Consider the following 22,838-nt stretch of genomic DNA (forward strand, 5'->3'; position numbering starts at 1 on the left):
ACTTTAAGAATTGGCCCTTCTTGGGCAGCATCATAAAGAACTTATTTTTAATATCTTGGACAGGTTTTATGGAGAAGATTTTAGTTTTTCTCCCCTTTGACTGTTTTGGTCTCTCCCCAGCATCCTGTTTGGTAATGTAAATTATGGGCACCTGGTAGCTCAGGTCAAAATCCCAGGGTCCTGGGATCAAGCCTCAGGCTCCCTGCTCATCGGGGAGCCTGCTTCTCTCTCTGCCCCTCCCTCCCAGCTTGTGCTCTCTCTCTCTCAAATAAATAAAATCTTTTTTAAAAAAAGTAAATTATACTTCATGTTTGTGACAAGGTGAGAGCAGATGGAAGCAGCTCAGCTGAGGATACACCTTCTTTCATGCTCCACTCCCACCTACACCATCCTATTCTGATTCGAGCAATAGTATAGCATAGTATACCTATGAAGTATGTTCGGATAGTAGCTCGTCTTAAAAATAAAGTTGTTGGAGCTCAAAAGGTCATTACCACCCTCTACAATACAACTTTCTCACAGAAGCAAAACCAAGCCTTTCTACCTAAGCAAGAAGATCCCAAAGCCTTTCTTGTGGTTTGGTCACTAGAACAGAGGGAGAAAGGATGACAGAAGTCCTGTAGCAGAGTTCTATTGGGTTTCCAAACCTTAAAGGGAACAGGCAGAAACCAAGAGGATTTAGTGTGAAATGCCAACGAGCTGACATCATTGGTTCTTACATTTCTGACTAAGTTCCTCACGTAGGTGAACAGGTTCTGGTTAATAAAGTTCACTGTTGTGCGAAAGACTTCATGGAGCAAGGATGGTGTGTGATCGGCCACCTTTTTGGCCAAGAACATGGCCAATATCAGCATGGTCTTCTCATCTTCCATGTCTGTAGGGTAAGTCTGCATGACCCGCTCCAGCGCAGCAGCGAGGCACTGCCTTCTGTCCTGCAGGGGTGAAAACAGGGTCACACAGCACCAAGTTTACTAATATCTGCCTATGAGAGGAAAACAGTCCTCCAATGTTAAGTAGAAGGAAGCGTGCTTTCATTTCACAGGAAGGAACGTATTAAGCAGCTGAGGAGGTTGGAAAAGAGAATGAGAAATGATTTAATTTTGAGAGACAATGAAAAAGGGACACTGGGCACATTCCCCGCAGCTGGACACTCATTCACCAAATCCATTTTTGTGGGGCATGTGTGTAAAATTTAGACAATGGAACTGAAGAAGCCCAAGTCCTTCCCTGCCTCTAAGGCACTTACTTGAAGTCAAGAATTAGTTAACTACCCAAGATGTCTTAGACCTATCTTACTGGTGCAGACCTAGCTCCAGGGAAGGGGATGAAGGGGCCTAAATGTGCCATTCTCACCTAGCCTAGGTGGCAGGGGCAGTCCATAGACCATTAGACCCAAAGGACCTTCAAGCTCATCAACTCAGATGCAAAGTTCAGTTAACACTGTGGGAGAGGGCCTAAGGCAGAACACATTACCAAGTCTATGACAGCTGCTGGAGAACTCCAGAGGAGAGATCCCTGGAGTGGAGACCTGCTTGCAGGTAGAGGCTGACCTGGCTGACTGAAACTTGGAGGACAAATACATTTCTGTGTAGTGAGGAGCATTTGCATTTTCATCTGGTAGTCAAAGGATGGAACCCTTCTCTCCTCTGAACTCCTATAGACATATATTTAATAGCCTTGGGACAGTTCTCTCTCCCACTATGTTTCTTCAGGAAGGGCAGAGTACCTTATAAGGTACCAGTAAGGGTTGGAAGCTCTGTTAGTATATGTGTATTGATTATAACCATCAAGTTAAGAGTAGCAGGCTAAATAATTTATTTATTCACTTTTCTTGTGTCTTGACATTCTCTACTTACATTGTTATTCAACTCTCTGAAACTGAACAAAGAATAAGTTATTTGTGGAAGAGTCATATACATTTTGTTAATCTGCTTAGATTTGTTAATCTGCTTGACTCTGACTTAAGGTTCAAGTTTCCTAAATGTCAAGTAAGTTGATTCTTCTGAAAGACAATTAACCATGCTATGATTCTATTTCCAGTTGTTTTGTAGGGAGTCATGAATTGAGGCACCTCACTGGACACTGGTCTGTCTGAGAGGAGAGAGAGGACAGACCTCGATGGTTTAATTAACAACTGAACATTAAAAGACAACCTACTGAATGGGAGAAGATATTTGTAAATGAGATATCTGATAAAGGATTATTATCCAAAATATATAAAGAACTTATACAACCCTAAAAAACAAAGAATCCAATTCAAAAAGGGCAGAAGACATAAACAGACATTTTTCCAAAGAAGACCTACAGATGGCCAACAGAAAAGATGCTCAACGTCACTTATCATCAGGGAAATGCAAATCAAAACTACAATGAGATATCACCTCACACCTGCCAGAATGACTAAAATCAGCAACAAAGGAAACAACAGATGTTGGTGAAGATACAGAGAAAAAGGAACTCTTTTATTTTTTTTTTATTTTATTTTTTTAAAAGATTTTATTTATTTATTTGTCAGAGAGAGAGCGAGAGCGAGCACAGGCAGACAGAGTGGAAGGCAGAGTCAGAGGGAGAGGGAGAAGCAGGCTCCCTGAGGAGCAAGGAGCCCGATGTGGGACTCCATCCCAGGACGCTGGGATCATGACCTGAGCCGAAGGCAGCTGCTTAACCAACTGAGCCACCCAGGCGTCCCGAAAAAAAGGAACTCTTGTGCACAGCTGGTGGGAACGCAAACTGGTGCAGCCACTCTGGATAATGTATGGAGGTTCCTCAAAAAATTAAAAATAGAGCTACCCTGTGCCCCAGTAATTGCACTACTGGACACTTACCCAAAGAATACAAAAACACTAATCGAAGGGATTTTTATAGCAGCATTATCTACAATAGCCAGATTATGGAAGCAGCCCAAGTGTCGATCAATTGATAAATGGATAAAGAAGATGTGGTATACAGTGAGATACCACCTCACACCAGTCAGAATGGCTAAAATTAACCAGTAAGGAAACAACAGGTATTGGTGAGGATGCGGAGAAAGAGGAACCCTCCTATGCTGTTGGTGGGAATGCAATCTGGTGCAGCCACTCTGGAAAACAGGATGGAGGTTCCTCAAAAAGTTGAAAATAGAGCTACCCTACGGCCCAGCAATTGCACTACTGGGTATTTACCCTAAAAATACAAATGTAGAGATCCGAAGGGACACGTGTACACGAAAGTTTATAGCAGCAATGTCCACAATAGCCAAACTATGGAAAGAACCTAGATATCCATCAACAGATGAATGGATAAAGAAGATGTGGTATATATATACAGTGGAATACTATGTAGCCATCAAAAAACCCCCAAATCTTGACATGTACAACGATGTGGATGGAACTAGGGGTTATTATGCTAAGCAAAGTAAGTCAACCAGAGAAAGACAATTATATGTTCTCTCCGATATGAGGAATTTGAGAGGCAGGGCAGGGGATCGTGGGGGTAGGGAGAGAAAAAGTAAGACAAGAAGTGATGGGGAAGGGAGACAAACCATGAGACTCAATCTCAGGAGACAAACTGAGGGGTGCTGGGGGGTGGGAAAGTAGGGATAGGGTGGCTGAGTGATGGACATTGCGGAGGGTATGTGCTATGGTGAGTGCTATGAATTGTGTAAGACCGATGATTCACAGACCTGTACTCCTGAAGCAAATAATACATTATATGTTAATAAAATTTTTTTAAAAAGATATGGTATATATGCCATGGAATATTATTCAGCCATAAAAAAGAATGAATGCTTGTCATTTGCAAAAACATGGATGGAGCTACAGAATATTACGCTGTGAAGTAACCCAGTCAAGAAAAACAAATAAGATATGGCTTATATGTAGAAGCCATAAATCAAACAAGTATGATTTGGCTTATATGTAGAATTGAAGAAACAAAACAAACAAAGGGGGAAAAGAGACAAACTAAAAAACAGATTCTTACTATAGAGAACAAACCACTGGTTACCAGGGGAGGTGGGTGGGGGATGGGTGAAATAGGTGAAGGAGTTTAAGAGCACCCTTATCTTGATGTTCACTGAGTCATATATAGAACTATCGAATCACTATATTGTATACCTGAAACTAATATAAGTCGACGTTAACTACACTGGAATTAAAATTTTAAAAAACCTGACCACTGAAAAAAGTTCTCATACTTCCTGACTAACCCAGAAAAGGCAGTGGTGGATTTTCTCACTTACTTCTTCCGACAGTCTCCTATTCATGAACTGTGTTGCCAGGTTATTCACCAGTCCTGGGTGGATGCTGCGATCCATATCGTCCCCTATTTTGGCGAGCTGCCTGGCGATATCCTGAATGATTTCCTCTTGACCCTGAGAATCTAAATGTTCAGGCAGGGGCACAGAGACACAGCGGATTCAGACAACGGCCCTGTCTGACCCCTCCCACTCCACCCCGTACCAGAAATAGAAAGGGATTCTGCTTTGGAAGACAGTGAGCCCATTCGTACAGCTCACCGCAGTGGGCTTGCTGAGCATGTGGTCTATTCTAGAAGAGCTGCAGTGTGAAGACCTGAAACCTGCAGCTGAGGGCAGCCGGGGCAGGGTACTGGGGCCAGGAAAGGGTCTAAGTGAGCAGAAAGATTGGAGAAGCAGGTCCCTCCCTGCACACAGAGTCAACATTTGCTTGTGAAAAGGACAGTGACACCAGGGCATCTGTGACCATGGGCGGCTGAGGCATGAATCTGATGGCACCCTTCCTGGCTGCCAGTTCTCTGCCCCATCACATAACAGGTGTCAGCCTCCATAAGGGCCGAGGCTCTGCTGCCAGCCCGAGTTACAGCCGCTCATCTGCCAGAAAGGGCAGCTCCTTCTCTCTGTCTGAGACCAACCCTGCTTGCCCTGCCATCTGCCCTCTCCCCTCTTTTTCCTCCCTCAGCACTCACTACTACACCATTTATCTATGTTCTTGGTCTGAGTCCCTTGTCAGAAGGTAAGCTTCCTAAGAGTTATTCTTTTTTGTTGTTGTTTTTTTTTTAAGATTTTATTTATTTATTTGACAGAGATGACAGGTAGGCAGAGAGGCAGGCAGAGAGAGAGGAAGGGAAGCAGGTTCCCCGCCGAGCAGAGAGCCCGGTGCGGGGCTCGATCCCAGGACTCTGGGATCATGACTTGAGCCGAAGGCAGAAGCTTTAACCCACTGAGCCACCCAGGCACCCCAAGAGCTCTGATTCTTAAATGTTTTGTCTACTGAAATACACAGCACTGAAAACAGGCAAGGCACACAGGAGGTGCTCAATAAAATGCACAAATTAATGAGTCAATGAACGTATCCTGTACCAAGCTCCTAGTAAGTTCTCAATAAATGCCAGTTGTGGTTATTTCCCCCATGAAATCTATTTTTTTCTGTGTCTGCACCTTCACTCTGGCTTCTTATTTACCCAGGATTGACATCTCAACCTCTGCAGTGCTTGCAGCTATCACATCATGTGATGCAAGTAGGTGTCCCGTCTTATCTCAGAGCACAGACACCCCTGTCCGCCCTACTGTCACCAGCGCCCCCACCCAGGTATGGATTCTCTGCCAGCTCTCACCTGGGTCATGATGGCAAGCTCCAAGCCTCCTCTCGCTGCCTGCCAGGCCCTTGCCCACTCTCCATGATATGCTGTGGCAAGCTGGGCATGGAGGTGCAAGAGTGAAAGAGGCTCTGAGGGGGTCGGGGGCACTAGTTGGGACACTGTGCCCTCAGCATTTCACCTGCCCCTCACTGGTCTTCACCATGACCCGTGGAGCATGGCTAGGATGTCACTTCTCTACTCCTTCATGGGCTCACAGCTGCTGAAGTGACAAGCTGAAGCCCAGCCTCAAAACACCTTGGACCTTAACTTGTACTATTCCCTCCAAACACACTAGCCAAACCCAACTATTCACACGACCTTTCAACAGTCTTTCCGCCTGCAAGTGTCTGCTGATGCTGTTACCATCGCCTCTTACCAGTTTCCAAAGAACCAAAATGTACCCCTTCTTCCACAAGCCAGCTCAACTGCAGTTCCAGCCAACCAGACTCTCCTGACTCCCCAGAGCTCCCGCTGCACTCATGGCCTCACTGACCTCTCTGAGCCTTTCTGCTTTGTTCCAGCAAACTTCAGGAGTCCTGGCAGATTCAATCAGTATTCAGCTGAGTAAATTAATTCACCAATGGAACTGTGGTAAACAGAGCCTCTATTCTGCCTTTTGCTTCCAAATCTTGTCAGGTACTTAACCCACAGGCCAGTTTTCTACCAGAGGTGAGGGATGGTATACAGCCCCATAATCACTTTTACAAATGCCCTTTGAGTGAAGCCAGGCTTTGCAGTCTAAGGGCAAGGAATGGTACGGAAGAGCAAAGGACAGCTCAGGCGGGAGCCTCTGGTTACAGTTACCCCTGCAGCAGCTTCTGAGAACCAAGCCATTCCTGCCCCCATGCCCTCCCTAAGCCTTTACAGAGAGGACCAGTTGCTCTAACTTAAGTCTAGGGCCACCCCTAAACTTGCCTGGGCTCTAAATCACAGAAAGTCTTTGGCACACCCTGGCTCGTGGGTAACTCTGGCCATATTCCATCCACCCAAGTTAAGATAGAGCTGGAGGTCCAAAGGCTGGATCAGCTGTCGGTCTGCCCCATGGCCACCAGAGGGCAGTGCAATATCCAATGCTGGGAGATTGCTGGGCCACAGGAGGAAGGATTTGACTCGGCTCTCTGCTAGGTTGGGAGGCCTGGGTCCAGGTCTTCACGAGTCACCTTAGGCTTTTAGGGCAGTGATTCTCACCAGGGCATATACCTCATAGACACCTGGGAGTCTTACCACCCTAGAGCACACTGGTTCGGGCAGCTGGAGTCGGGCCCAAGGACTACGCATTATGAAAATGTTCCTCATGGAATTCTAATGTGCTCAGAATCCAGGAGAGGCTGATTTTGAACATGCTTCCCAGCCCTGCTCCCTCAGCCTTCAACTCAGGATAGCCTCCATCTGTGGAGGCTGCACCAATGGCAGAGAAGGGTAAAAAGTGCACTTGGAAGGGATAGCACAGGGATGAGGGTGAGGAGAGGTGCAGTCTGGAAATCAACTAAGTGGAAACTCAATCAGGCCTGTGTCACTGGCATCGTCAGGTCCAGATCAAGCCACCATATGACACAAACATCTATGATGGACTGACACAAGGTGGGAGACAGCCCCAAGCTCCCTTCCAGAACTTGGGTTCTTTACAGGTTTCTGGAGACAGCAAGCCCAGATCTGGGGCCGAGGCTGCAGTCAGATGCCTACCTCTCTCCTCACTCGCCAGGAAGTGGCCACAGCGGTTGCCGTCTGTCTGCAGCCCATCGTCTTGCTCCTCCTGCAGGTGAGCTGGCACGGGCAGTTCCCGGCCCAGGACCTCCAACTCTTTGTGGAAATTAGAGTCGGAGTAACTTTGGAGGAAGCCAAACACCAGCAAGTTCGTGATGTGCTCATCCTGGAGGCCTGAACCATTGCTGACCTAAGATAAAAAGGGAGTCAGAGAGACATGTAGGAACCCAGGCCAGGCCCAGAGGCCCTGCCTGCAGCTGAGCTTGGCAGGAGCTCTGGGGACAGCTGGGCCTCAAATAGCTTACTGGGCCAAGATGTCCGAATGACCCTGTGGGCCCGACAGACAGTGGGCAGAGGCCAAGTCTGCAGTCAGTGCCTGCTTTAAGCAGTGCCCCCCGTAGGTGCCAAAGAAAAAGTTCTAAGTCTGCAGACATTTGCATGACATCCTGAAAACACTGACCTGGGGTGAGCTTGCTTTTGGAGGAAGAAGGTCCAAAGGCTGTTTTAGGGAAGTCAGCAAATATCAACTGGATGCCATCCTTACACCTGCATGCTTTGGCTAACTCCCATGTCTATTTTAGCACCTTCAGCCCACCCGATCAGCTATGCAACCAGCAGTTAGAAGCTCTTTATTCTTCACAGTCTCCTTTGTGGGCTAAGATGCATTGTATGACAGCCCATTTTCCATAAATCCTGGGCAGTAATGACCACAGATAATGCCTCCCTTTGGGCAGGCTTGGTTTGCTTCAGGAGGATATGGACCTTCACCACAATATAGATGTATGGGGATGGCTCCTGCTCTCACACAAGGGGCTCAGCCCCTCATTTGCCAGCACCACTTGCTGTGGGAGCTCAGCTCAGCATCTGCTCTCTGGGAGCCAGGAGGGTTGTTTCTGGGGTACTGACTGTCCTGGGACAGTGTTCTTGGCAAACAAAGGTGAGTGCTTCTACCCCAGCAGCCAGCTGTGCTTGGAGCAAGCAAAGACCTAGGATGAGCAAGGGAATCATCCAGAAGGCTGGGGATACTGAGATCACCCAGGAAAATGTAACAGGCACATACTTGGCTATAAGAGAAGCTCAGCAGAAGAAGATGAAGGTGCTGGTAACATTTATTTGTCTTCTAAGTTCTGAAAATTTTTCATTAAAAAATTTCAAAAAACTTTAAGGACAGTTTGTAGAGGGCAGATTGTTTTAAATAAATGAAATGCAAAAAACAAGATGCTTATGTATTGTGATTCAGCCTTTCTTTCTCCAGAATTATTTCTTAAAAGGGGGGAAATATCATATAAAAGCTCTACTATATCAGATTCTTACAATTCGGTATGTTGAGGCCAGGAGGCACAAAACAGCTCAGAAACTCAAGAACACCCTTCATTTCTACCTGAAGGAGATGTCTTGGCCTGGAGAGAAGAAAGGAGGGCTGGGGCTGGATTGTGGATGCTCAGTCCCCCCTGAAAAGCAGCTGGATAGACACTGATAGATAGGCACAAGTCAAGAACAGGCTATACTAAACCTGGTGGGCTTAGAGCTAATAGTATTTAATTCCAAAAACAAACAGAGCTTGTGAGAAATCAAGTTTGAAACTGGGACCTTAAAAAAAAAAAAGATTTACATATTCATTTAAGAGAGAGAAAGAGAGAATGAATGAACAAATGAGCAGGAGGGCCAGAGGAAGACAGAATCTCAAGCAGACTCCAAACTGAGCCTGGGGCCTGACATGAGGTTGGATCTCCCCACCTGAGCTGAGTTGGACGCTCAACTTACTGTGCTACCCAGGTGCCCATCTGTGACTCTTTCTGATCTTCCAGTGATAAAAGTTGAAATGGATGTCTGGAAAGACATATGATTTGACAGCCATCTATCCTACTAAATCACAGGAAAAAGCATATTAAGAAAAATGATAAAGGGACACCGAGGTGGCTCAATTAAGCAACCGGCTTTTGGTTCCGTCTCAAATCATGAACCTCAGGGTCATGGGATGAAGCCCCACGTTGGGCTCCACACTCAGTGGGGAGTCTGCTTGAGAGTCTCTCCCTCTTCTGCCCATTCCACTCATGCTCTCAAATAAATAAATCTTTAAAAAAAAAAAAAGGGAGATATGTAAAAGTAAATCTCATGCTATAAAATCAGTTTCAGAGTAGAGAAAAAAAATGGAAAGCTATCCAATGTGTTTTAACAAACTAGAACAATCCAGGTGCCTAAACCTGGCAAAAACAGCACCATACAGTTAAAAACAACAACAAAAACCTAAACCAACTGCACTTATTTTGTTTCTCTAAATATAAAGAAAAAAAATCAAAGAATGCTAAAATGGGGGCGCCTGGTTGAGTGTCCACCTTCGGCTCAGGTCATGATCCCAGGGTCCTGAGATCGAGCCCCATGTCAGGCTCCCTGCTCAGTAGGGAGCCTGTTTCTCCCTCTCCCTCTGCTGCTCCCCCTGCTTGTGCTCTCTCCTCTCTGTCAAATAAACAAATAAATAAATAAAATATTTTCAAAATTTAAAAAAATTTTTTAAAAAGTGCTAAAATGTGCATGAACGGTACCGTAGCAGTTTAAAAAAAAAAAAAAAAAAAAAAAAACGAAAAACCAAAACCAACACAAAGACATGGTGTTCAGTGCAGTAAGTCAGACACACAATAGGACAAATATTGCTTGACTCCACTTCTCTGAGGGACTGAGAGTAGTCAGATTCAGAGACAGAGAGTGGAGGGAGCTGCCACAAACGGGAACAGCAGGATGGGAGTTACTATTTAAAAGGGACAGAGTTTCAGCTGAACAGGTGAAAAGTTCTGGAGGTGGATGGTGGTGATGGTGTCACCACAACATGAATGTGCTTCATGCTGGTGAACTGTGTTCTTAAAAAAGGTTAAAATGGTAAAATTTATGCTATGTATTCTGCCACAAATTTTTAAAAACTGGAAAAGCCTCCAAATAAAAAAAGTTAGAAAAATCTATAACAGGATGAAAACTGTGATGGGGGCCAAACTCTGAAATGTAAGAGGAAATTGTTCAGGGTTTCACTGTGAACCCCAGCTCTATGGGACACTGGGCAACTTGTGCATCTTTGTTTTCTCACCTTGAAAACGAGAAAACACTGGGAGTAATTCTATCCCCCTTCCTCCACTGGAAGGTTTTCAGGAGAGATGGACAAGGTGGACAAAAGCACTCGTGGAAGTTCAAGAGCCACACAGCATGACATAGCAATGCTGTTCTAAGGCAGACATCTCCACAATACAGGAAAGGACACAACAGTTGCCAAGTTAAAAGGGACAAGAATGGGGGCACCCAGCTAACTCAGTAGGTAGAGCACGCAGCTCTTTATCTCAGCATCCTGAGTTCGAGCCCCACTTAGGCGTAGGATTTACTTAAAAGAAAGAAATAAATAGGGGCACGTGGTGACTGACTCTTGATCTCAGCTCAGGTCTTGATCTCAGGGTTCAAGCCCTGTGAGGCCTACTTACAAAAAATTAAATAAGTAAGATCAACCACAGTACAGCAGTAGACCTGCCCTACAAGCAAAACTAAAGGAAACCTTATACATATATACATACACGGAGAAGACCAGAATGGACAGGAAAGGTGCCGAACGGAAGGGAATTCTGGATACCAAAATAGACCTTTATCCAGACAAAAGAAGCTGCTGAAATCTTTTGGCCAAGCAGCTACCACCTCTGCTGAGCCTGCCATGTCTCGGACACTCTGGATACCCAGCTGAGAAGCCTCACGGTCTCCGCTCTTCAAGAGAGCATCCAACTACACCTCGAGCACCTGCCAGGGGCTAGGCGTTGCTATGAATTCGGAAACGGTGGGCCACCAAGTTTACCATCCTTGGACTTTTTGCAGATACCTCTCCCAATAGCGGGTGAGGACAAAGGCTGCTGCACACAGCATGGACACAGAGGAGCCTCTGGGGCTGGGGGCCTCTACAGAAGTTGGCAAAGAAGGGAAACAGAAAAACTATATAGGAAGTAGATGAATAGAGAGCTTTTGACTGGATAAGCCATGATTTTCTCATCCAGCTAGTTAAAAGGAGAGTACAGAGAACTCATTTAGGTACCATCCTGCTGAAGCCAGGAGAATGGCCAATATGACCTTGGGAGGATTGCTTCCAAGAACTCTAGAACTTCCAAATGGTCCTGAATCAGAAAGTTGCCATGCCCTTCCTGTGAGAAACCAGGCACAAGGTAGAGGGAAGAGGACGAGGAGGCAAGGTCTTTCTTCTTTACTGTGCTCCAGTAAGCTGTGAATGTGAGGCTTCTCCCCGCAGCACTGTCAGAGAAGGGGTCAGCAGGGTCCACACTGACAGCACACACACGACAAACAACCTGGCCCCGGTCACATTCGCTCCCACACTCACTCCCCCTCCCAAAGCATTCCTCCAGGAGAAGCCCAAGAGCTGACCTTAGAATCCATGGCACAGGTGATCTGGCAGGCTCCAACTTGCTTCTGGCTTTGTGGGTGTCCCAAGTCAGCAGCCTGGAAGAGAACACACATACACACAGAGTAGGCAGCTGTTTTCTGCAGGGACACCCCCTCCGGGATCCTCAGGAGAGAGGGCCCTGGCTCTAAGGCGTGCTCCAGCCACAGAAGTCAAGCTCACACCTCAGCCACACTCACCCAGGATACTCCTTTCTCAGCATGGAACCTGGGCAGCAACCAAGTGAGCAGACTGTGAAATTTTCCTCAACATGGAGACTTACCAAGGCACTGAGAACTCCCCAGGGTCAGTCCTCCAACCTCAGAGTTCAGCATTCCCACTCAGAGCTCAGTGATCACAAGACCTCATTGATCAGGCAAATAGGGCAGTCATTCATGAATTCTTTCTAAGCAAATACTTACATTAGCGCTTTTCCTACAAGAATAAAGTTAGCTGGGGCACCTGGGTGGCATAGTTGTTTAAGTGTCTGACTCTTGTTTTCAGCTCAGGTTGTGATTTCAGGGTCGTGAGGTTGAACCCCAAGTTGGCTCTGACTCAGTGCAGCGTCTGCTTAGGTTTCCCTCCGCCCCTCCCTACTGCCCCTCCACTGCACACTTTTGCAAATAAATAAATAAAATCTTTTTAAAAGGAGAGAAGAGGGGGGCCTGGGTGGCTCAGTGGGTTAAAGCCTCTCCCTTCAGTTCAGGTCATGATCCCAGGGTCCTGAGATCAAGCCCCAAATCAGGCTCTCTGCTCGGCAGGGAGCCTGCTTCCCCATCCCTCTCTCTCTGCCTGCCTCTCTGCCTACCTTTGATCTCTGTCTATCAAATAAATAAATAAATAAATCTTAAAAAAAATAAAAGGAGAGAAGAAAGTTAGCTAATAAAGTATACCTAGAAGCTTTCAGGGACTCTCTTGTGATTACTATGACCACTGATACGACTACTACACAAGCCTTCCTTCAGCGTACAACCATTCTCAGAGCCTTCACATTATCTCTTCTGTTCCACATAACTATGCTGAGAAGCAGGTAGTGTACTGGGTTGATCCTAGCTTATCTGGATGGAAGAATAAGGTGTGAGGAGTAAGAGACAGCCAGGCAGACCACTTCTAGCCACAGGCCACATGGTTTCAGTGGCATTCATACAGAAAGAACTCTTATAAAATGTAAAGAAAAAGAAGCTTTGAAAATAAAATGTTTTCTTAGCATTTGGTGGCCAAGAAAGAAAGAATGAAAGAGAATATATATTTGACAATTACACAAAAGATTAATCTCTTCTATGGCATTTATTCCAACCACAATAACCCTCATAAACAACTGACTGGACAAAAGGCAACTGGGGATTGAGTTCAAAGAGATTATGCCCAAGAAGTGGAATATATATAACTTCAGGAGAGATCCTGAACAATGGTTTCTAAAGAACAGTATCAACAATATAATACTACCTTAAAATGTATCTCCCTATGTATATGTGTGATTTGGTTGAACCAAATCAAACAGTCATTTTGTGCAGTAAAAAACAGCCAAATCTGGCAATTTTATCTTGGTTCTTAAATGTAGAGGAGATTTAAAAAAAAAAAAGAACAGACAACCAACTCCTCTGTAGGAGGCAACGTTGAGGCTCCCACATGCAAGTGAAAAGGAGGCCAAGACCAGCATTGATGGAAGTCATGCCTTTCCATACCAGGTAGCCACACACATTTGTAGAAAACAATTATTCTCAGATGTGCCCATCTCCCAGTCCCAGGTGCTCCTGTCGGCCTTTGGGGGTCAGTCATGCAAAGCTAGAGGCTGCACCCCAACCCTCACACTGTGAAATCTAGAAGAGCCCACCCCCATGGCTGGGTATGGCCTGGGGGTGTCAAGAGCAAAGGACTCACATGTATTTGAACTGGGAACCAACAAGGACGCTACGTTACGGGCCGTCTACAGGCCCTCCATAGGGCAAGAGCTGAAGCCATTATCAGAATCAGGACAAAGAATAAAACAGAACACGCCCCCAGGAAAAGGGGCCCAGAAGCCAAACCATGTCCACAAGTCACTGCCAATACAAAGGTGCAGTGAACAGAACCCTGGCCTCCAGCTTGTTCTCTCAAGAACTAATTCATACATGGGGCTCCTGGGTGGCTCCGTCAGTTAAGTGTCCAACTCGGGGCTTCCCCTGAGGTCATGATTTCAGGGTTGTGAGATGGAGCCCCTGCAGCTAGCTTCCGGTTCAAAAGGGAATCCGCTTGAAGATTTTCTCCCTTTGCCCTCCTCTCATTCAAGCCCACGCTTGCTCTCTCTAAAATGAATAATCTTTTTGTTTTTTTAAGAAAAGGGAAATAATTCACATAAACCTTTGATTTCCTCCAGACTTTGATACAATGAGAATAAAAGGAAACTTTGCTTAGAATGGAGTCGTGGCCAGCAGGGGGCGCTCTCCTGCCCTACGCCTGCTCATGAATTTCGGACCCAACAGGAAGAACTATACCCTACAAGCCTGACAGTACTTCACTACCTCATGACCCCAGCAGGAGCAAAAAAGGTTTTCCTCATGCCCCAGCAACAACCCAGCCAATGACATACTCTTAAAGTCAGCCAATGAGAGGCCACTATACTCAGTTTACTGCAATGGGCTTCTTGCTTTTAACCTCCCAGCAGTCCTTGTTTGTGAACTTCCTACGGTTTTGCCTAACTTGCTTGTCCTGAATTACAATTCTCTGCTATTCGGGAAGAAAAGCCCACTACTGCTGGTGAAATCAGTGGCAGTTTTATTTCTCAGGTTAACAGTATTTGGTGACCAGAAGTGGGACCCCCAACAGCTGCAAGGCTGGGCAGTGAGCAGGTGCTGAGACCCAGAGTCAGTCGAGCTTGCTGGTTTCTGACCCTGTCTTTGGGGGGTAAGTTTCCCCCTTTAAACTTGGGACCTGTTTTAAGGTCTTGTCCTTTCTGAGAGTACTTGTTTGGCCTTTGGTCTGACTCCATTTTTAGGAATCTACTGTTCTGTTGGAATTGTGATGGCCTTCAGTCTGACTGCTTTGGGACCAGGCTATTCCTATTGAAACTCTGCTGTTGAGGAACTTTTCTTTTGGCTCTAGAGAACAAATAAGAAATGAGATTCCAGTCATACAAATGGCCTTCTTCTGAGACCCTGGCCAGGTTTTTCTGCTTAAAAACTACATTCCCCTCTAAAAATAAAATAAAAAATAAAAAATACATTCCCTTCTCATGTACATTTCTAACTAAGTGGACCAACTTAACTAAAAGTAATTTAGAATGTCAATGACCATGAGGAAGTTTTTCTCCCCAAACTTGTTTTACTCTAAATTAGGAAGCTGTAGCCCCTAAAAAGGGTAAAAAACTGAAGGGGATGTCTATTTTTTTTTTTAAAGATTCTATTTATTTATTTGACAGACAGATCACAGTATGCAGAGAGGCAGGCAGAGAGAGAGAGGAGGAGGAAGCAGGCTCCCAACTGAGCAGAGAGCCTGATGCGGGGCTCTATCCCAGGACCCTGGGATCATGACCTGAGCCGAAGGGAGAGGCTTTAACCCACTGAGCCACCCAGATGCCCCGGATGTCTTTTTTTTTTTTTTTAAGATTTTATTTATTTATTTGACGGACAGACATTACAAGTAGAGAGGCAGGCAGAGAGAGAAAGAGAGAGAGAGAAGCAGGCTCCCTGCTGAGCCAAGAGCCTGATGCGGGGCTCGATCCCAGGACCCTGAGATCGCGACCTGAGCCGGAGGCAAAGGCTTTAACCCACTGAGCCACCCAGGCGCCCCTCAGATGTCTATTTTAATTGGTACCTTGAGGCTCCCAAATGTCAGGATTCTAGATTTGCCTCTTTGCAAAATACTACTTTGAAATTAACTGAGGCAAACAGTTGAAAGAAGTCAAAACTGCTTCTGGAGCCCCCACACACCCCCACCCTTATTTCCAGACAAGAGGCCCCTGCTCTCAGGCCCCAGCTCACATGCCATTTTCCTCTATTCTTTCTGCCAGACTTCACTTACTTTAGCTCCAAACCTCTTGCCACTCTCTCCTCTCTTAAGCCTATTAAACCTTGCCCCTTTAAAGATTAATCTTATTAGGATCTCAATAAACCCCAAGTTTCTTATGTTTCTTGGACTAAGGCCAAACTGCCAACCATAGTTAAAGAGTTTCCTAAAGTAACTGAGGGCCCAGTAGGTTGCTAAAGAATTTAACATACTCAAACTTACCAACCTGGTTTCTCAAATTTTTATCAATTAGTCCACATGCTCCTTGGTGAGGGCCAGGCTAAACACTGGAAGAAAATAGCTCAATGGAACATCCTGAAGGGGATTTAGATAACCAAACCCCTAATTTTGGGCAAGGTACTAGAACACTCATTGGGAAATGTTCCTGGGCAATTACAGTAACTTTTCCTAATCCTGCTGATTGGAATAAAATTCAGGTTTGCAAACAAAGCCTGATAAACCTGCTCATGACTATTAACAATCAACTCCAAAATGTTTTTAAACAAGGTTCTTGTCTTCCTTTAGCTGTGATCCACCTGGGTAGCATTTATTTCTGTTTGTTAATGGGCTAGTTTTCCTCCTTTAAGTTAAAAGGTACCAGGATGGAATGCAAAACTATGTCCACTCCAGATTTAGTTCATCTGCCACAGCAGCTGGCTCGCATCCAGGTAAGTCACCTAAAAAACCGCAAAATTCTTAATTTTCAACTTCAGCAAATGAAAGCTCCTAAAGAAACCAAAACCTCCTAGTCTCTGCTATTATTATTGCACAGAGCCAGGGCACTGGAATAAAGAACGTTACAAACTTGAGCACTTCAGGAGCCTTTAACCCCACAGCCAGCCTTTCCAGGATGGCACTTCCCAATGATGAGGCTCCAAGAAAGTATAGGGGCTCTTCCCCATCCTCCCTCTGAATTGACTTGCAGAAACCTCTCTCCAGATCAGGACTTAATCTCTGTGTGTCCATAATGACACCAGAGCCATACTCTTCGGTGCTCAGCCCCCCTGCTATGATGCGGCCCCCTGCTGCAGAGCACTAAACAGCTCAAATAGTAGGGGTCTCTCATAAACCTCAACACGGTCCTATCTCTGAACCTATTCCCTTTGTCTAGACCCCTTCAGAGATACACCACCTTTTCTCCGTTCTTACACCACTATTCATTTGCTGGGGTGAGTTTTTTTTTTAGAAAAGTATCCAGTATCCAGTAAAAGTTGGAATTTCTTTCTCCCAAAAGGGGTAAATAATTCTAGAATTTCTTAGTAGTAATCAAAACAGCCAACCAGAAAAATCAGATGAGCCTTTGACATCTTTCATTTGTTCCTTCTCTGATGGCACTATAGCTGAGTATGGAGACACTGATCATTTACTCCTGTCGGATCAGTTGCTTTTCTCTTTATAGGCAAAATCTTCAGTTGATCATTGGCAGATTCCACAGTGCACCCCCATCAAGATTCAAAGAGATTCCTCAAAACTTCTCCTTAGCATTAATCAACAACACATAAACAAAGACACCCAAGCTTCCAGGTATTAAGCCCAAAACAGAAGAGTATGTAATGTGAGCCTCATTGCTTCCTACACTAGTCCCTGGAATGCCCCAGTTTTACCTGTGAGAAAACCCAGTGGCCAAGGATGGAAGTTAGTCCAGGACCTCTGAAATAACACTGTTATCCCAGGGCATCCTGCTGTCCCTAACTCCCATATACTACTGACATCCATTTCCACTAAAAGCAGATTTCTTTTCCCACTGGAATTGATTTATCCAGGGCATTCTTAGTATTCCTGTTGATAAAGAGGAAATGGTAAATGCCATTCGGGGTATGCTACCGCATGCAACTCCTTCTGAAGGCACCGAGCGGCACTATCATTCCCACCCCCCCCTACCATGGCAGCCCCACAGGCTGAGTTACATGCCTTTACTCAAGCGTACCTTAGCCCAGGGGAAAACTGCAAACGTTTATACCAACAGTCCGGATGCTTTTGGTGTAGCTCATGACCTTGGAGGATTATGAAAACAACGATGTGTCCTTGCCCCCATTTGGGACACAATTTTAAAAGGCTCCTATGTCCATAATTTACTGGATGCCCTACTTTGTTATTGGCTCCTCTGGCTATTAAGATTCCAGGGCATTCCAGACTCAACTCCCTAGAATTCAAAGGAAATCACCCTGCCAACAGTTTCTCTTTCTCTCTCTCTCACACACACACACACCATGCTTTCAAGGGAACCAGTAGCCAAACCTCTGTCATGTTCCGAAGGGATATTCTCACCAATGATAACTTGGAAAAACTGACCAGAGATACCCAACTGACCCCAGAGAGGAGAAAACAATATTGGAAATAGAATAATTGTTCAGGGGGCGCCTGGGTGGCTCAGTGGGTTAAGCTGCTGCCTTCGGCTCAGGTCATGATCTCAGAGTCCTGGGATCGAGTCCCACATCGGGCTCTCTGCTCAGCAGGGAGCCTGCTTCCTCCTCTCTCTCTGCCTGCCTCTCTGCCTAACTTGTGATCTCTCTCTCTGTCAAATAAATAAATAAATAAATCTTTAAAAAAAAAAAAAAAAGAATAATTGTTCAGTGGTTTGATAAAAAGAGAACTCTGGTTTGGACCAAATAACAACCCAGCCTTATTAGAAGTTCTAAAATTCCTGCTGTTTATCCTGTTCATGCATTACACTGTTGATCTGACAAAATGACAGCACTCATGAAGCATTACTATTGCGGAAATATTAATAAGGCCAGAAAAACTGTCCACCTCACCTGTCCCACCCATCCAAAGTACAATCCAGGGAAAGCTGTTCAGATAAATGGACTTTATATAGTTTCCCCATAACATGGGTGTTGAGGATAAAAAGTTAGTCATAACTTGGTATGTTTTCTCTCTGACCAAAGCTTTCCCTTTTACAGTGGCAAATGCTTCTCCTGTGGCTAAAATTCTGTTAGAAAAGATTATCCCTGGTGCCTCGGCGGTGCAGTCCGTTAAATGTCTGATTTTTGGTTTCTGCTCAGATCGTGATCTCAGGGTCATGGGATTGAGCCCCACAACAGGCTCCACCCTCAGCATGGAGCCTGCTTGAGATTCTCGCCCTCTGCCCGTCCCCCTGCTAGTGCTCTTTCTCTAAAAAAAATAAAATAAATCTTAAAAAAAAAAAAAAAAAAAAAGAACAAGATTATCCCTATCTGAGGAACCTTTTCAAACTTCAGAGTGAACAGGGAACCCATTTACTGATCAAACTTGGACAAGTCTGTGCTGTTTGATTGGTTTTGTTCTTTCATTGTCCATACCTCCCTTAATCCTCAGGGTTAGTCAGATACACTGGCAGCAGTATTAGAACTCAGCTGGCAAAATGCATAAAGACCCTCCAAATACCTTGGCTGAAAGCACTGCCACCAGTCCTTCCAAATCTGACATCTATCTTATGGGAAATCCTAAGACTGGCACCCTTTGAGATACTCACAGGACATCCAGTGCACTTGGCACCTGCCTCCTCTGACCCACAATTGATAAAAGGAGACCTACTTCAAAATTGTTAAGGCCTAATAGTGGCTGGGTGAGGGATATTGGGGAGGGTATGTGTTATGGTGAGGACTATGAAATGTGTAAGCCTGATGATTCATAGACCTGTACCCCTAGGGCAAATAATACATTATATGTTAATAAATTATAAAGGCCTAATTGCTTCTATTAAAAATAAGCACACTTTGGTAGAGCAGTCTTCTCACAGTGCACTCCCAGGAGACAACAACCTTAAGCATCACATCCTGCAACATGGGAGATTTTGTCTTTTGGAAAAGACACCTCCAGAAAGACTCGACCTTATCAGAGACTGCTATCAACTCTTAAGCCATCAAACTCCAGGGAAAAACTCCTGGATTCACATAACACACCTACAGAAAGCACCAGACCCTGGCTGAACCTGCGCACCGCCTGCTGACCTGGACAGAAAGGCCTGGAACTGAAGCAGACACCACTGGGTGAGACAGCTTTCCAGGAGGTCTGGAGCAGGCCTATACAGTCTTTTTCTCACTACTGCTTCTCTCTTTCATGGATAGATGATGTCCTTATCTCCATCTCCCAAGCCCCTGCAAAAGGAGGAAACCTCTTCTTTTGATTATGGCCTTTCAGAAAAAAAACTCCTCATGATTCTGGGACTCATTTCTCACTTGCTTTTTCTGAAGGATTGAGAAGACTCAGAATTCACAAAAGCCTTTTTCTTTTTTTAAGATGTATTTATTTATTTGACAGAGAGAGAGATATCACAAGTATGCAGAGGCAGGCAGAGAGAGAGGGGGAAGCAGTCTCCCTGCTGAGCAGAGAGCCTGATGCAGAGGTCCATCCTAGGACCCTGAGATCATAACCCAAGCTGAAGGCAGAGGCTTAACCTACTGAGCCACCCAGGCGCCCCACAAAAGCCTTCTTTAATCTAACCTATTAACTGATTCTGGATTCCTATCCAAATTTATGGTCTCTGAACTTGCAACTTCACAGGCTATATCATCAATGAAACATTTGATTACAAACAGCTCTTTGAGATATAACAATATTGACTTAAAACCTCACTTTAAGTTTTGCTGTTCTGCAAAAAGTCCAGCAGCTATGGCTTCATTTTTACACCCACAATGAATCTTCCCAAGCGTACTCTTACATCTTTCAGTGTGCTCTTGCAGTATCCAGTAGTACCTTTCCTGGTCCCTTCACAAGCAGAGACTTCCAGGAGGCATGCCTTTGTAGGAAGAACGTTTGTCCCCCATGTCGGAATTAAGGGACAATAAATATTTCAGCTGGCTATTTTCAGAGTTAGAGTCCCGGCTTAGAAACATCGTACAATTTGGAATTCATGTTACTTCTTCAAACAGAAATTAAAATTGAATTATTTTAGGTTTTGTATTTTGTTTTCTGTCAAACTTTCTGAAAACAATGTACCCAATCACACAATGCTGGCTCAGTGCTTCAAGATGATCTCCAATGCTCACATTTTTATAAATAGGCTATAGGTGGGAAGTGCCAGAGAGTTCTCCCTCCTAACCCTCCTTGCTATCAAACGCTGCCTTAAGTGGTTTCCAACTGCTATGCACTTTCCCTCCCAAGGACATGACAACCAGGGAAGGTCCTTCTTGGCACTGAGGAACAAAACCACTACATATGGAAAACCCTGACTCTTGATCAGCAATGCTTTCAAAAAAAGATCTTGATCAAAAGGGGGAAAATGTGAAAATTAATAAAAGGAAACCTTGGTTAGAATGGAGTCGGGGAGGGTGCTTGGGTGGCTCAGTTGGTTAAGCGACTGCCTTCAGCTCAGGTCATGATCCCAGAGACCTGGATCGAGTCCCACATCGGGCTCCCTGCTCCGTGGAGAGTCTGCTTCTCCCTCTGACTTTCTCCCCTCTCATGCTCTCTCTCAAATAAAATCTTAAAAAAAAAAAAAAGGAGTTGGGGAGCCAGCAGGGGGCGCTCTTGCACCTTGCCAGCAGATACTACTTAACTACCGCAGCTGGAGGAAGGTTAGGCTCCCCCCACTGCCCAACCAATGAAAGTAACTATACTTCAAACTCCAAGTTTCATCCAATGAAATTTTGTTTCTAACAGCCCTCCCAGCTTTGCCCTTTCCTCCGGAAGAGTGTTCCTCTGCTTTGCGCTGGGGAGTTGCTGATGGTTTTGGTGTGGCTAGCTTGTCCCAAATTGCAAGTCTTTGCTATTGATGAATAAACCTATTTTTTAAAAAAATTTTATTCACTTATTTGACATAGACAAAGTGAACACAAGCAGGGGGAGTGGGAGAGGGAGAAGCATGAGGCTTCCCATGAGCAGAGAGCTGGATTCCAATGCTGGGCTCGATCCCAGAACCCTGGATCATGACCTGAGCCAAAGGTGGGTGCTTAACGACTGAGCCACCCAGGAGCCCCAATAAACCTATTTTTTTTGCCCGTAAAAATAACTGACAGTTTTGTTTTTAAGGGTAAAAATACACACATCCACATCTTCAGGTATACTGTCTTCTTCGTTCAAATTGTGATTATATTTCCACTTCAATAGTTATTTTTCAAAACGTGTTTTATTTTGCAGAGGTTTATTCTCAACCAGTTATGACTTCGCCTCCCCAAGGAACGTGTGGCAGTGTCTGGAGACATCTCTGGTTGTCTGGGGAGTGTGCTACTGGTATCCAGTGGGATGCCGCTCAATATCCTACAGAGCAATGGGGCAGGGCCCAGAACGAAGAATTCTCTAACCCAAAGTGTCAGCAGTGCTGAGGCTGAAAACCCTGTTCTACTGTACAAACACCCTCAAATACAATTAATGCCTTGTTATTGAACATTTATAGTTTCTAATTTTCACCATTAAAAACAGGATGAATACCCAGATGTAGTGTTTTCCTACTAAGTCCAGAATCAAAGGAGATAGATGTGAAAATTGAGCATGTGCACAGGCACCACAGTGGTCATGAACAACAGGGACTTGTAGCTCGGCTGGGCTTTGACACAGTACCCCAGGGACGTATGGCCCAATGGAGGTCTTTAGAAAAAGGGGTAGCACTCCCACGCCTGGCTAAGCAGAGCTGGGGGGATGCATAAACCTTCAGGGCAGAGTATCCACCTGCATCTGGTCTACCTCTGGCTTCACTGCTTGGTTCCTCAATGAGTCAACCGCCAGCTGTGAGCAGGATCAGGCATACAGGAGTGAAGACCCAGGGAAAACCTCAATGGCTCCATGGCAACAATGGCTCTATCCACGAACCCCAATTCCTAGCCAAAGTTGCCAGCAAGAAGGAAAACTCAAGCAGACAAGAACCGATGTCCTCTCCTTTCTGAGATTCAGTTGGAAAATGGTGAGGTAGATGGGAATGGGAAGCAGTAAGCCACTGTTTTCCCTCTGAACAAGGCTTCCCAGTTACCTAGCATGTTCACAGCCAGGATTTCACCAGTCCCAAGACACCTGTGATGGACGCAGCCTGGGACTTGAGATTCTGCACGGCTGGTTTACCCTCTCCCCCCAACCCTTATCAGTCTAGGATCCTGAGGTGCAGGGAAGGCAGATATTATTCCTCATAACAAGACCCTGACAACCACCATGTATTGACAACATCCAAATAAACCAGCCACAGGGCCAGGCTCACCTCTGCTTGTGGTTTCTCTCTATTCTTCAT

At 45.2% G+C, this 22,838-nt stretch overlaps 1 protein-coding gene across 2 annotated transcripts in view; it reads right to left on the reverse strand.

The window, feature by feature from the left end:
* BID (BH3 interacting domain death agonist) overlaps positions 1 to 22,838 on the reverse strand; it is a 54,416-nt gene that overhangs the window by 8,478 nt on the left and 23,100 nt on the right. For both annotated transcript variants that reach the window (XM_059403943.1, XM_059403942.1), the window contains 4 exons: positions 11,701 to 11,775; positions 7,279 to 7,489; positions 4,220 to 4,359; positions 720 to 932 (listed from right to left, as the gene is read on the reverse strand). In XM_059403943.1, coding sequence (XP_059259926.1) covers positions 720 to 932; positions 4,220 to 4,359; positions 7,279 to 7,489; positions 11,701 to 11,712 — 576 coding nt within the window. In that variant the 5' untranslated portion in view covers positions 11,713 to 11,775. The remainder of the gene's footprint in view (positions 1 to 719; positions 933 to 4,219; positions 4,360 to 7,278; positions 7,490 to 11,700; positions 11,776 to 22,838) is intronic.

This window comes from Mustela nigripes, chromosome 6, assembly GCF_022355385.1.
Source record: "Mustela nigripes isolate SB6536 chromosome 6, MUSNIG.SB6536, whole genome shotgun sequence".
Classification (NCBI taxonomy): Eukaryota; Metazoa; Chordata; class Mammalia; order Carnivora; family Mustelidae; genus Mustela; species Mustela nigripes.